The 13,998-nt window shown below is 61.0% G+C and overlaps 1 protein-coding gene across 3 annotated transcripts in view; it reads left to right on the forward strand.

The window, feature by feature from the left end:
- The window catches only part of LRRC41 (leucine rich repeat containing 41), a 48,827-nt gene that overhangs the window by 22,973 nt on the left and 11,856 nt on the right, over window positions 1-13,998 (forward strand). For 2 of the 3 annotated variants that reach the window (XM_073644041.1, XM_073644042.1), the window contains exons 7-9: window positions 524-622; window positions 1,627-1,749; window positions 4,085-4,160. In XM_073644041.1, coding sequence (XP_073500142.1) covers window positions 524-622; window positions 1,627-1,749; window positions 4,085-4,160 — 298 coding nt within the window. The remainder of the gene's footprint in view (window positions 1-523; window positions 623-1,626; window positions 1,750-4,084; window positions 4,161-13,998) is intronic. The other variant, XM_073644043.1, reaches the window with a different exon arrangement.

The raw sequence follows: 13,998 nt of genomic DNA on the forward strand, positions 1-13,998 counted from the left end.
TGAGTTACCTCCTGTATTATACTCCAGAGCTGCACTCACTATTCTGCTGGTGCAGTCACTGTGTACATACATTACATTACTGATCCTGAGTTACCTCCTGTATTATACTCCAGAGCTGCACTCACTATTCTGCTGGTGCAGTCACCGTGTACATACCTTACATTACTGATCCTGAGTTACATCCTGTATTATACTCCAGAGCTGCACTCACTATTCTGCTGGTGCAGTCACTGTATACATACATTACATTACTGATCCTGAGTTACATCCTGTATTATACTCCAGAGCTGCACTCACTATTCTGCTGGTGCAGTCACTGTGTACATACATTACATTACTGCTCCTGAGTTACATCCTGTATTATACTCCAGAGCTGCACTCACTATTCTGCTGGTGCAGTCACTGTGTACATACATTACATTACTGATCCTGAGTTACATCCTGTATTATACTCCAGAGCTGCACTCACTATTCTGCTGGTGCAGTGGGGGTCTGTTACTCCGCTTTCCTCCTTGATCTGCAGACTGTAACACTTCTCTGAGACGGTTGAGTTTCCATGATATGAAGATGTCGGACGTTCACCGTGAGATTCTGCACTTACTGAACCATTCCAGACTTGAAGGTACGTTCATTCCTATCCATCTTTCGGCTTACCCTCCACTCATGTCCTTTCGGTTTTCTGGGTGGTTGTCGGGCCCCTCCCTCGGTTTTGGGGGGTGGTTGTCGGGCCCCTCCCTCGGTTTTTGGGGGGTGGTTGTCGGGCCCCTCCCTCGGTTTTTGGGGGGTGGTTGTCGGGGCCCCTCCCTCGTTTTTGGGGGGTGGTTGTCGGGCCCCTGCCTCGGTTTTGGGGGGTGGTTGTCGGGCCCCTCCCTCGGTTTTGGGGGGTGGCTGTCGGGCCCCTCCCTCGGTTTTTCGGGGGTGGTTGTCGGGCCCCTCCCTCGGTTTTGGGGGGTGGTTGTCGGGCCCCTCCCTCGGTTTTGGGGGGTGGTTGTCGGGCCCCTCCCTCGGTTTTGGGGGGTGGTTGTCGGGCCCCTCCCTCGGTTTTGGGGGGTGGTTGTCGGGCCCCTCCCTCGGTTTTGGGGGGTGGTTGTCGGGCCCCTCCCTCGGTTTTGGGGGGTGGTTGTCGGGCCCCTCCCTCGGTTTTGGGGGGTGGTTGTCGGGCCCCTCCCTCGGTTTTGGGGGGTGGTTGTCGGGCCCTTCCCTCGGTTTTGGGGGGTGGTTGTCGGGCCCTTCCCTCGGTTTTGGGGGGTGGTTGTCGGGCCCTTCCCTCGGTTTTGGGGGGTGGTTGTCGGGCCCTTCCCTCGGTTTTGGGGGGTGGTTGTCGGGCCCTTCCCTCGGTTTTGGGGGGTGGTTGTCGGGCCCTTCCCTCTTTTTTGGGGGGTGGTTGTCGGGCCCCTCCCTCGGTTTTGGGGGGTGGTTGTCGGGCCCCTCCCTCGGTTTTGGGGGGTGGTTGTCGGGCCCCTCCCTCGGTTTTGGGGGGTGGTTGTCGGGCCCCTGCCTCGGTTTTGGGGGGTGGTTGTCGGGCCCCTGCCTCGGTTTTGGGGGGTGGTTGTCGGGCCCCTCCCTCGGTTTTGGGGGTGGTTGTCGGGCCCCCTCACCTGCTCTCATGTCTCTCTCTCCCTGTAGAGATGAAGTTCTCGTTCTGCCGTCTCTTTGAGGAGGGATCCAGTGATTTCCTCATGGACTTTGTTGCAGCCATCAAGAGAAACCCGAACGTGAGGATCTTGAAGCTCAGCGGGAACCGGCTGGGTAATGAGCCCCCTATACACAGCCGGAGGTGTTTGGCTGTCAGATGCGGGGGTCCTGGGGGAGGTGCTCAGCTCTCACATGCGGGGGTCCTGGGGGAGGTGCTCAGCTCTCAGATGCGCGGGTCTTGGGGGAGGTGCTCAGCTCTCAAATGCGGGGGTCCTGGGGGAGGTGCTCAGCTCTCAAATGCGGGGGTCCTGGGGGAGGTTCTCAGCTCTCAAATGCGGGGGTCCTGGGGTAGGTTCTCAGCTCTCATATGCGGGGGTCCTGGGGGACGTGCTCAGCTCTCAAATGCGGGGGTCCTTGGGTAGGTTCTCAGCTCTCGGATGCTGGGGTCCTGGGGGAGGTGCTTGGCTCTCGGATGCCGGTGTCCTGGGGGTGGTGCTCGGCTCTCGGATGCCGGGGTCCTGGGGGTGGTGCTCGGCTCTCGGATGCCGGGGTCCTGGGGGTGGTGCTCGGCTCTCGGATGCCGGGGTCCTGGGGGTGGTGCTCGGCTCTCGGATGCCGGGGTCCTGGGGGTGGTGCTCGGCTCTCGGATGCCGGAGTCCTGGGGGTGGTGCTCGGCTCTCGGATGCGCGGGTCCTGGGGGTGGTGCTCGGCTCTCGAATGCGCGGGTCCTGGGGGTGGTGCTCGGCTCTCGGATGCGCGGGTCCTGGGGGTGGTGCTCGGCTCTCGGATGCGCGGGTCCTGGGGGTGGTGCTCGGCTCTCGGATGCGCGGGTCCTGGGGGTGGTGCTCGGCTCTCGGATGCGCGGGTCCTGGGGGTGGTGCTCGGCTCTCGGATGCGCGGGTCCTGGGGGTGGTGCTCGGCTCTCGGATGCGCGGGTCCTGGGGGTGGTGCTCGGCTCTCGGATGCGCGGGTCCTGGGGGTGGTGCTCGGCTCTCGGATGCGCGGGTCCTGGGGGTGGTGCTCGGCTCTCGGATGCGCGGGTCCTGGGGGTGGTGCTCGGCTCTCGGATGCGCGGGTCCTGGGGGTGGTGCTCGGCTCTCGGATGCCCGGGTCCTGGGGGTGGTGCTCGGCTCTCGGATGCGCGGGTCCTGGGGGTGGTGCTCGGCTCTCGGATGCCGGGGTCCTGGGGGTGGTGCTCGGCTCTCGGATGCCGGGGTCCTGGGGGTTGTGCTCGGCTCTCGGATGCGCGGGTCCTGGGGGTTGTGCTCGGCTCTCGGATGCGCGGGTCCTGGGGGTGGTGCTCGGCTCTCGGATGCGCGGGTCCTGGGGGTGGTGCTCGGCTCTCGGATGCGCGGGTCCTGGGGGTGGTGCTCGGCTCTCGGATGCGGGGGTCCTGGGGGTGGTGCTCGGCTCTCGGGTGCGGGGGTACTGGGGATGGTGCTCGGCTCTCAGGTGCGGGGGTCCTGGGGGTGGTGCTCGGATGCGGGGGTCCTGGGGGTGGTGCTCGGCTCTAGGATGCCGGGGTCCTGGGGGTGGTGCTCGGCTCTCGGATGCGGGGGTCCTGGGGGTGGTGCTCGGCTCTCGGGTGCGGGGGTCCTGGGGGTGGTGCTCGGGTGCGGGGGTCCTGGGGGTGGTGCTCGGGTGCGGGGGTCCTGGAGGTGGTGCTCGGCTCTCGGGTGCGGGGGTCCTGGGGTGGTGCTCGGCTCTCGGGTGCGGGGGTCCTGGGGGTGGTGCTCGGCTCTCGGGTGCGGGGGTCCTGGGGGTGGTGCTTGGCTCTGGGATGCCGGGGTCCTGGGGGTGGTGCTTGGATCTGGGATGCCGGGGTCCTGGGGGTGGTGCTCGGCTCTCGGATGCGGGGGTCCTGGGGGTGGTGCTTGGCTCTTGGGTGCTGGGGTCCTGGGGGTGGTGCTCGGCTCTCGGGTGCGGGGGTCCTGGGGGTGGTGCTCAGATGCGGGGGTCCTTGGGGTGGTGCTCGGCTCTTGGATACCGGGGTCCTGAGGGTGGTGCTCGGCTCTTGGATACCGGCGTCCTGGGGGTGGTGCTCGGCTCTTGGATACCGGGGTCCTGGGGGTGGTGCTCGGCTCTTGGATGCCGGGGTCCTGGGGGTGGTGCTCGGGTGCGGGGGTCCTGGGGGTGGTGCTCGGATGCCGGGGTCCTGGGGGTGGTGCTCGGCTCTTGGATGCCGGGGTCCTGGGGGTGGTGCTCGGCTCTCGGATGCGCGGGTCTTGGGGGTGGTGGTCTGCTCTCGGATGCGGGGGTCCTGGGGGTGGTGCTCGGCTCTTGGATGCCGGGGTCCTGGGGGTGGTGCTCGGCTCTTGGATGCAGGGGTCCTGGGGGTGGTGCTCGGCTCTCGGATGCGGGGGTCCTGGGGGGTGGTGCTCTGTGTTCAGTGACTGGTTCTTTGGGGCCACATTTGGCTCCTTGTGTCTTACTGCTGTTTTTCCCGCAGGTAACGAGGGACTCTGCGCTCTGGCCGATCTTTTCTCCTCTGACTCAGTGTCTGGGATCCACTACCTGGATGTCAGGTGATGCTCTGTCTGCCGCCCCTATAATCTGAGCTACTGGGGAGGCGGGAACCATTTCTGTCTTGGGCATCACTGTAGCTCCGCCCCCGGCTGATGTGTATAACGCTGTGTAGCTCCGTCCCCGGCTGATGTGTATAACGCTGTGTAGCTCCGCCCCCGGCTGATGTGTATAACGCTGTGTAGCTCCGCCCCCGGCTGATGTGTATAACGCTGTGTAGCTCCGCCCCCGGCTGATGTGTATAACGCTGTGTGGCTCCGCCCCCGGCTGATGTGTATAACGCTGTGTGGCTCCGCCCCCGGCTGATGTGTATAACGCTGTGTAGCTCTGCCCCCGGCTGATGTGTATAACGCTGTGTGGCTCCGCCCCCGGCTGATGTGTATAACGCTGTGTAGCTCCGCCCCCGGCTGATGTGTATAACGCTGTGTAGCTCCGCCCCCGGCTGATGTGTATAACGCTTGTAGCTCCGCCCCCGGCTGATGTGTATAACGCCGTGTAGCTCCGCCCCCGGCTGATGTGTATAACGCCGTGTAGCTCCGCCCCCGGCTGATGTGTATAACGCCGTGTAGCTCCGCCCCCGGCTGATGTGTATAACGCCGTGTAGCTCCGCCCCCGGCTGATGTGTATAACGCCGTGTAGCTCCGCCCCCGGCTGATGTGTATAATGCCGTGTAGCTCCTCCCCCGGCTGATGTGTATAACGTGCTGTGGAGCTCCGCCCCCGGCTGATGTGTATAACGCTGTGTAGCTCCGCCCCCGGCTGATGTGTATAACGCTGTGTAGCTCCGCCCCCGGCTGATGTGTATAACGCTGTGTAGCTCCGCCCCCGGCTGATGTGTATAACGCTGTGTGGCTCCGCCCCCGGCTGATGTGTATAATGTGCTGTGTAGCTCCGCCCCCGGCTGATGTGTATAGCGTGCTGTGTAGCTCCGCCCCCGGCTGATGTGTATAGCGTGCTGTGTAGCTCCGCCCCCGGCTGATGTGTATAACGCTGTGTAGCTCCGCCCCCGGCTGCTAGATACTTAGAATGTTCTTTTTTGGAGGGGACCTCCAGGGTCATCTGGTCCAGCCCCCGGCTCAATGCAGGAGTCACTAAACCATCTCAGACCGATATCTGTCCGGCCTCTGAAGACGTCCATTGTAGGAGACCTCACCACCTCTCGGGGCCGCCTGTGTATACTGTGTACGCCTCTCGGGGCCGCCTGTGTATGCTGTATACGCCTCTCGGGGCCGCCTGTGTATACTGTGTATGCCTCTCGTGGCCGCCTGTGTATACTGTATACGCCTCTCGGGGCCGCCTGTGTATGCTGTATACGCCTCTCGGGGCTGCCTGTGTATACTGTATACGCCTCTCGGGGCCGCCTGTGTATACTGTATACGCCTCTCGTGGCCGCCTGTGTATACTGTATACTCCTCTCGGGGCCGCCTGTGTATACTGTATACGCCTCTCGGGGCCGCCTGTGTATACTGTATACGCCTCTCGTGGCCGCCTGTGTATACTGTATACTCCTCTCGGGGCCGCCTGTGTATACTGTATACGCCTCTCGTGGCCGCCTGTGTATACTGTATACTCCTCTCGGGGCCGCCTGTGTATACTGTATACTCCTCTCGGGGCCGCCTGTGTATGCTGTATACGCCTCTCGGGGCCGCCTGTGTATGCTGTATACGCCTCTCGGGGCTGCCTGTGTATACTGTGTACGCCTCTCGGGGCCGCCTGTGTATACTGTGTACGCCTCTCGGGGCCGCCTGTGTATACTGTGTACGCCTCTCGGGGCCGCCTGTGTATACTGTGTACGCCTCTCGTGGCCGCCTGTGTATACTGTATACGCCTCTCGTGGCCGCCTGTGTATACTGTGTACGCCTCTCGGGGCCGCCTGTGTATGCTGTATACGCCTCTCGGGGCCGCCTGTGTATACTGTATACGCCTCTCGGGGCCGCCTGTGTATGCTGTATACGCCTCTCGGGGCCGCCTGTGTATACTGTATACGCCTCTCGGGGCCGCCTGTGTATACTGTATAAGCCTCTCGTGGCCGCCTGTGTATACTGTGTACGCCTCTCGGGGCCGCCTGTGTATACTGTATACGCCTCTCGTGGCCGCCTGTGCATACTGTGTACGCCTCTCGGGGCCGCCTGTGTATACTGTATACGCCTCTCGTGGCCGCCTGTGCATACTGTATACGCCTCTTGTGGCCGCCTGTGTATACTGTATACGCCTCTCGTGGCCGCCTGTGCATACTGTATACGCCTCTCGTGGCCGCCTGTGTATACTGTATAAGCCTCTCGTGGCCGCCTGTGTATACTGTATACGCCTCTCGTGGCCGCCTGTGCATACTGTATACGCCTCTTGTGGCCGCCTGTGTATACTGTATACGCCTCTCGTGGCCGCCTGTGCATACTGTATAAGCCTCTTGTGGCCGCCTGTGTATACTGTGTACGCCTCTCGTGGCCGCCTGTGTATACTGTATACGCCTCTCGGGGCCGCCTGTGTATACTGTGTACGCCTCTCGGGGCCGCCTGTGTATACTGTATACGCCTCTCGGGGCCGCCTGTGTATACTGTATACGCCTCTCGTGGCCGCCTGTGTATACTGTATACGCCTCTCGTGGCCGCCTGTGTATACTGTATACGCCTCTCGGGGCCGCCTGTGTATACTGTGTACGCCTGTGTATGCTGTATACGCCTCTCGGGGCCGCCTGTGTATACTGTATACGCCTCTCGTGGCCGCCTGTGTATACTGTATACGCCTCTCGTGGCCGCCTGTGTATACTGTATACGCCTCTCGGGGCCGCCTGTGTATACTGTGTACGCCTCTCGGGGCCGCCTGTGTATACTGTATACGCCTCTCGGGGCCGCCTGTGTATACTGTATACGCCTCTCGGGGCCGCCTGTGTATACTGTGTACGCCTCTCGGGGCCCCCTGTGTATACTGTATAAGCCTCTCGGGGCCCCCTGTGTATACTGTGTACGCCTCTCGGGGCCGCCTGTGTATACTGTATAAGCCTCTCGTGGCCGCCTGTGTATACTGTATACGCCTCTCGTGGCCGCCTGTGTATACTGTATACGCCTCTCGTGGCCGCCTGTGCATACTGTATACGCCTCTTGTGGCCGCCTGTGTATACTGTATACGCCTCTCGTGGCCGCCTGTGCATACTGTATACGCCTCTCGTGGCCGCCTGTGTATACTGTATAAGCCTCTCGTGGCCGCCTGTGTATACTGTATACGCCTCTCGTGGCCGCCTGTGCATACTGTATACGCCTCTTGTGGCCGCCTGTGTATACTGTATACGCCTCTCGTGGCCGCCTGTGCATACTGTATAAGCCTCTTGTGGCCGCCTGTGTATACTGTGTACGCCTCTCGTGGCCGCCTGTGTATACTGTATACGCCTCTCGGGGCCGCCTGTGTATACTGTGTACGCCTCTCGGGGCCGCCTGTGTATACTGTATACGCCTCTCGGGGCCGCCTGTGTATACTGTATACGCCTCTCGTGGCCGCCTGTGTATACTGTATACGCCTCTCGTGGCCGCCTGTGTATACTGTATACGCCTCTCGGGGCCGCCTGTGTATACTGTGTACGCCTGTGTATGCTGTATACGCCTCTCGGGGCCGCCTGTGTATACTGTATACGCCTCTCGTGGCCGCCTGTGTATACTGTATACGCCTCTCGTGGCCGCCTGTGTATACTGTATACGCCTCTCGGGGCCGCCTGTGTATACTGTGTACGCCTCTCGGGGCCGCCTGTGTATACTGTATACGCCTCTCGGGGCCGCCTGTGTATACTGTATACGCCTCTCGGGGCCGCCTGTGTATACTGTGTACGCCTCTCGGGGCCCCCTGTGTATACTGTATAAGCCTCTCGGGGCCCCCTGTGTATACTGTGTACGCCTCTCGGGGCCGCCTGTGTATACTGTGTACGCCTCTCGTGGCCGCCTGTGTATACTGTGTACGCCTCTCGGGGCCGCCTGTGTATACTGTGTACGCCTCTCGGGGCCGCCTGTGTATACTGTGTACGCCTATCGGGGCCGCCTGTGTATACTGTGTACGCCTCTCGGGGCCGCCTGTGTATACTGTGTACGCCTCTCGGGGCCGCCTGTGTATACTGTGTACGCCTCTCGGGGCCGCCTGTGTATACTGTATACGCCTCTCGGGGCCGCCTGTCTATACTGTATACGCCTCTCGGGGCCGCCTGTGTATACTGTATACGCCTCTCGGGGCCGCCTGTGTATACTGTGTACTCCTCTCGGGGCCGCCTGTGTATACTGTATACGCCTCTCGGGGCCGCCTGTGTATACTGTGTACTCCTCTCGGGGCCGCCTGTGTATACTGTATACGCCTCTCGGGGCCGCCTGTGTATACTGTATACGCCTCTCGGGGCCGCCTGTGTATACTGTGTACGCCTCTCGGGGCCGCCTGTGTATACTGTGTACGCCTCTCGGGGCCGCCTGTGTATACTGTGTACGCCTCTCGGGGCCGCCTGTGTATACTGTGTACGCCTCTCGGGGCCGCCTGTGTATACTGTGTACGCCTGTGTATACTGTATAAGCCTCTCGGGGCCGCCTGTGTATACTGTGTACGCCTCTCGGGGCCGCCTGTGTATACTGTGTACGCCTCTCGGGGCCGCCTGTGTATACTGTGTACGCCTCTCGGGGCCGCCTGTGTATACTGTGTACGCCTCTCGGGGCCGCCTGTGTATACTGTATACTCCTCTCGTGGCCGCCTGTGCATACTGTGTACGCCTCTCGGGGCCGCCTGTGTATACTGTGTACGCCTGTGTATACTGTATAAGCCTCTCGGGGCCGCCTGTGTATACTGTGTACGCCTCTCGGGGCCGCCTGTGTATACTGTGTACGCCTCTCGGGGCCGCCTGTGTATACTGTGTACGCCTCTCGGGGCCGCCTGTGTATACTGTATACGCCTCTCGGGGCCGCCTGTGTATACTGTGTACGCCTCTCGGGGCCGCCTGTGTATACTGTGTACGCCTCTCGGGGCCGCCTGTGTATACTGTATACGCCTCTCGGGGCCGCCTGTGTATACTGTGTACGCCTCTCGGGGCCGCCTGTGCATACTGTGTACGCCTCTCGTGGCCGCCTGTGCATACTGTATACGCCTCTCGTGGCCGCCTGTGTATACTGTATACGCCTCTCGTGGCCGCCTGTGTATGCTGTATACTCCTCTCGTGGCCGCCTGTGCATACTGTATACGCCTCTCGGGGCCGCCTGTGCATACTGTATACGCCTCTCGGGGCCGCCTGTGTATACTGTGTACGCCTCTCGGGGCCGCCTGTGTATACTGTGTACGCCTCTCGGGGCCGCCTGTGTATACTGTGTACGCCTCTCGGGGCCGCCTGTGCATACTGTGTACGCCTCTCGTGGCCGCCTGTGTATACTGTATACGCCTCTCGTGGCCGCCTGTGTATACTGTATACGCCTCTCGTGGCCGCCTGTGTATGCTGTATACTCCTCTCGTGGCCGCCTGTGCATACTGTATACGCCTCTCGTGGCCGCCTGTGTATACTGTATACGCCTCTCGTGGCCGCCTGTGCATACTGTATACGCCTCTCGTGGCCGCCTGTGTATACTGTATACGCCTCTCGTGGCCGCCTGTGCATACTGTATACGCCTCTTGTGGCCGCCTGTGTATACTGTATACGCCTCTCGTGGCCGCCTGTGCATACTGTATACGCCTCTTGTGGCCGCCTGTGTATACTGTATACGCCTCTCGGGGCCGCCTGTGTATACTGTATACGCCTCTCGTGGCCGCCTGTGTATACGCCTCTCGTGGCCGCCTGTGCATACTGTATACGCCTCTCGGGGCCGCCTGTGTATACTGTATACGCCTCTTGTGGCCGCCTGTGTATACTGTATACGCCTCTCGGGGCCGCCTGTGTATACTGTATACGCCTCTCGTGGCTGCCTGTGTATACGCCTCTCGTGGCCGCCTGTGTATGCTGTATACGCCTCTCGGGGCCGCCTGTGCATGCTGTATACGCCTCTCGTGGCCGCCTGTGCATGCTGTATACGCCTCTCGTGGCCGCCTGTGCATGCTGTATACGCCTCTCGTGGCCGCCTGTGTATACTGTATACTCCTCTCGTGGCCGCCTGTGTATACTGTATACTCCTCTCGTGGCCGCCTGTGTATACTGTATACTCCTCTCGTGGCCGCCTGTGTATACTGTATACTCCTCTCGTGGCCGCCTGTGTATACTGTATACGCCTCTCGTGGCCGCCTGTGTATACGCCTCTCGTGGCCGCCTGTGCATACTGTATACGCCTCTCGGGGCCGCCTGTGTATACTGTATACGCCTCTCGGGGCCGCCTGTGCATACTGTATACGCCTCTCGGGGCCGCCTGTGTATACTGTATACGCCTCTCGGGGCCGCCTGTGCATGCTGTATACGCCTCTCGTGGCCGCCTGTGCATACTGTATACGCCTCTCGGGGCCGCCTGTGTATACTGTATACGCCTCTCGTGGCCGCCTGTGTATACGCCTCTCGTGGCCGCCTGTGCATGCTGTATACGCCTCTCGGGGCCGCCTGTGTATACTGTATACGCCTCTCGTGGCCGCCTGTGTATACTGTATACGCCTCTCGTGGCCGCCTGTGTATACTGTATACGCCTCTCGTGGCCGCCTGTGTATACTGTATACGCCTCTCGTGGCCGCCTGTGCATGCTGTATACGCCTCTCGTGGCCGCCTGTGTATACTGTATACGCCTCTCGTGGCCGCCTGTGTATACGCCTCTCGTGGCCGCCTGTGCATGCTGTATACGCCTCTCGTGGCCGCCTGTGTATACTGTATACGCCTCTCGTGGCCGCCTGTGTATACGCCTCTCGGGGCCGCCTGTGTATACTGTATACGCCTCTCGTGGCCGCCTGTGTATACGCCTCTCGTGGCCGCCTGTGCATGCTGTATACGCCTCTCGTGGCCGCCTGTGTATACTGTATACGCCTCTCGTGGCCGCCTGTGTATACGCCTCTCGTGGCCGCCTGTGTATACTGTATACTCCTCTCGTGGCCGCCTGTGTATACTGTATACGCCTCTCGTGGCCGCCTGTGCATGCTGTATACGCCTCTCGTGGCCGCCTGTGCATGCTGTATACGCCTCTCGTGGCCGCCTGTGCATGCTGTATACGCCTCTCGTGGCCGCCTGTGTATACTGTATACGCCTCTCGTGGCCGCCTGTGCATGCTGTATACGCCTCTCGGGGCCGCCTGTGTATACTGTATACGCCTCTCGGGGCCGCCTGTGTATACTGTATACGCCTCTCGGGGCCGCCTGTGTATACTGTATACGCCTCTCGGGGCCGCCTGTGTATACTGTGTACGCCTCTCGGGGCCGCCTGTGTATACTGTGTACGCCTCTCGTGGCCGCCTGTGTATACTGTATACGCCTGTGTATACTGTATAAGCCTCTCGGGGCCGCCTGTGTATACTGTGTACGCCTCTCGGGGCCGCCTGTGTATACTGTGTACGCCTCTCGGGGCCGCCTGTGTATACTGTGTACGCCTCTCGGGGCCGCCTGTGTATACTGTGTACGCCTCTCGGGGCCGCCTGTGTATACTGTATACGCCTCTCGGGGCCGCCTGTGTATACTGTGTACGCCTCTCGGGGCCGCCTGTGCATACTGTGTACGCCTCTCGTGGCCGCCTGTGCATACTGTATACGCCTCTCGTGGCCGCCTGTGTATACTGTATACGCCTCTCGTGGCCGCCTGTGTATGCTGTATACTCCTCTCGTGGCCGCCTGTGCATACTGTATACGCCTCTCGGGGCCGCCTGTGCATACTGTATACGCCTCTCGGGGCCGCCTGTGTATACTGTGTACGCCTCTCGGGGCCGCCTGTGTATACTGTGTACGCCTCTCGGGGCCGCCTGTGTATACTGTGTACGCCTCTCGGGGCCGCCTGTGCATACTGTGTACGCCTCTCGTGGCCGCCTGTGTATACTGTATACGCCTCTCGTGGCCGCCTGTGTATACTGTATACGCCTCTCGTGGCCGCCTGTGTATGCTGTATACTCCTCTCGTGGCCGCCTGTGCATACTGTATACGCCTCTCGTGGCCGCCTGTGTATACTGTATACGCCTCTCGTGGCCGCCTGTGCATACTGTATACGCCTCTCGTGGCCGCCTGTGTATACTGTATACGCCTCTCGTGGCCGCCTGTGCATACTGTATACGCCTCTTGTGGCCGCCTGTGTATACTGTATACGCCTCTCGTGGCCGCCTGTGCATACTGTATACGCCTCTTGTGGCCGCCTGTGTATACTGTATACGCCTCTCGGGGCCGCCTGTGTATACTGTATACGCCTCTCGTGGCCGCCTGTGTATACGCCTCTCGTGGCCGCCTGTGCATACTGTATACGCCTCTCGGGGCCGCCTGTGTATACTGTATACGCCTCTTGTGGCCGCCTGTGTATACTGTATACGCCTCTCGGGGCCGCCTGTGTATACTGTATACGCCTCTCGTGGCCGCCTGTGTATACGCCTCTCGTGGCCGCCTGTGTATGCTGTATACGCCTCTCGGGGCCGCCTGTGCATGCTGTATACGCCTCTCGTGGCCGCCTGTGCATGCTGTATACGCCTCTCGTGGCCGCCTGTGCATGCTGTATACGCCTCTCGTGGCCGCCTGTGTATACGCCTCTCGTGGCCGCCTGTGTATACTGTATACTCCTCTCGTGGCCGCCTGTGTATACTGTATACTCCTCTCGTGGCCGCCTGTGTATACTGTATACTCCTCTCGTGGCCGCCTGTGTATACTGTATACTCCTCTCGTGGCCGCCTGTGTATACTGTATACGCCTCTCGTGGCCGCCTGTGTATACGCCTCTCGTGGCCGCCTGTGCATACTGTATACGCCTCTCGGGGCCGCCTGTGTATACTGTATACGCCTCTCGGGGCCGCCTGTGCATACTGTATACGCCTCTCGGGGCCGCCTGTGTATACTGTATACGCCTCTCGGGGCCGCCTGTGCATGCTGTATACGCCTCTCGTGGCCGCCTGTGCATACTGTATACGCCTCTCGGGGCCGCCTGTGTATACTGTATACGCCTCTCGTGGCCGCCTGTGTATACGCCTCTCGTGGCCGCCTGTGCATGCTGTATACGCCTCTCGGGGCCGCCTGTGTATACTGTATACGCCTCTCGTGGCCGCCTGTGTATACTGTATACGCCTCTCGTGGCCGCCTGTGTATACTGTATACGCCTCTCGTGGCCGCCTGTGTATACTGTATACGCCTCTCGTGGCCGCCTGTGTATACTGTATACGCCTCTCGTGGCCGCCTGTGTATACGCCTCTCGTGGCCGCCTGTGTATGCTGTATACGCCTCTCGGGGCCGCCTGTGCATGCTGTATACGCCTCTCGTGGCCGCCTGTGCATGCTGTATACGCCTCTCGTGGCCGCCTGTGCATGCTGTATACGCCTCTCGTGGCCGCCTGTGTATACGCCTCTCGTGGCCGCCTGTGTATACTGTATACTCCTCTCGTGGCCGCCTGTGTATACTGTATACTCCTCTCGTGGCCGCCTGTGTATACTGTATACTCCTCTCGTGGCCGCCTGTGTATACTGTATACTCCTCTCGTGGCCGCCTGTGTATACTGTATACGCCTCTCGTGGCCGCCTGTGTATACGCCTCTCGTGGCCGCCTGTGCATACTGTATACGCCTCTCGGGGCCGCCTGTGTATACTGTATACGCCTCTCGGGGCCGCCTGTGCATACTGTATACGCCTCTCGGGGCCGCCTGTGTATACTGTATACGCCTCTCGGGGCCGCCTGTGCATGCTGTATACGCCTCTCGTGGCCGCCTGTGCATACTGTATACGCCTCTCGGGGCCGCCTGTGTATACTGTATAC

This window comes from Phyllobates terribilis, unplaced genomic scaffold (assembly GCF_046119375.1).
Source record: "Phyllobates terribilis strain yellow unplaced genomic scaffold, ASM4611937v1 Scaffold_8__6_contigs__length_399053987, whole genome shotgun sequence".
NCBI classification, from domain to species: domain Eukaryota; kingdom Metazoa; phylum Chordata; class Amphibia; order Anura; family Dendrobatidae; genus Phyllobates; species Phyllobates terribilis.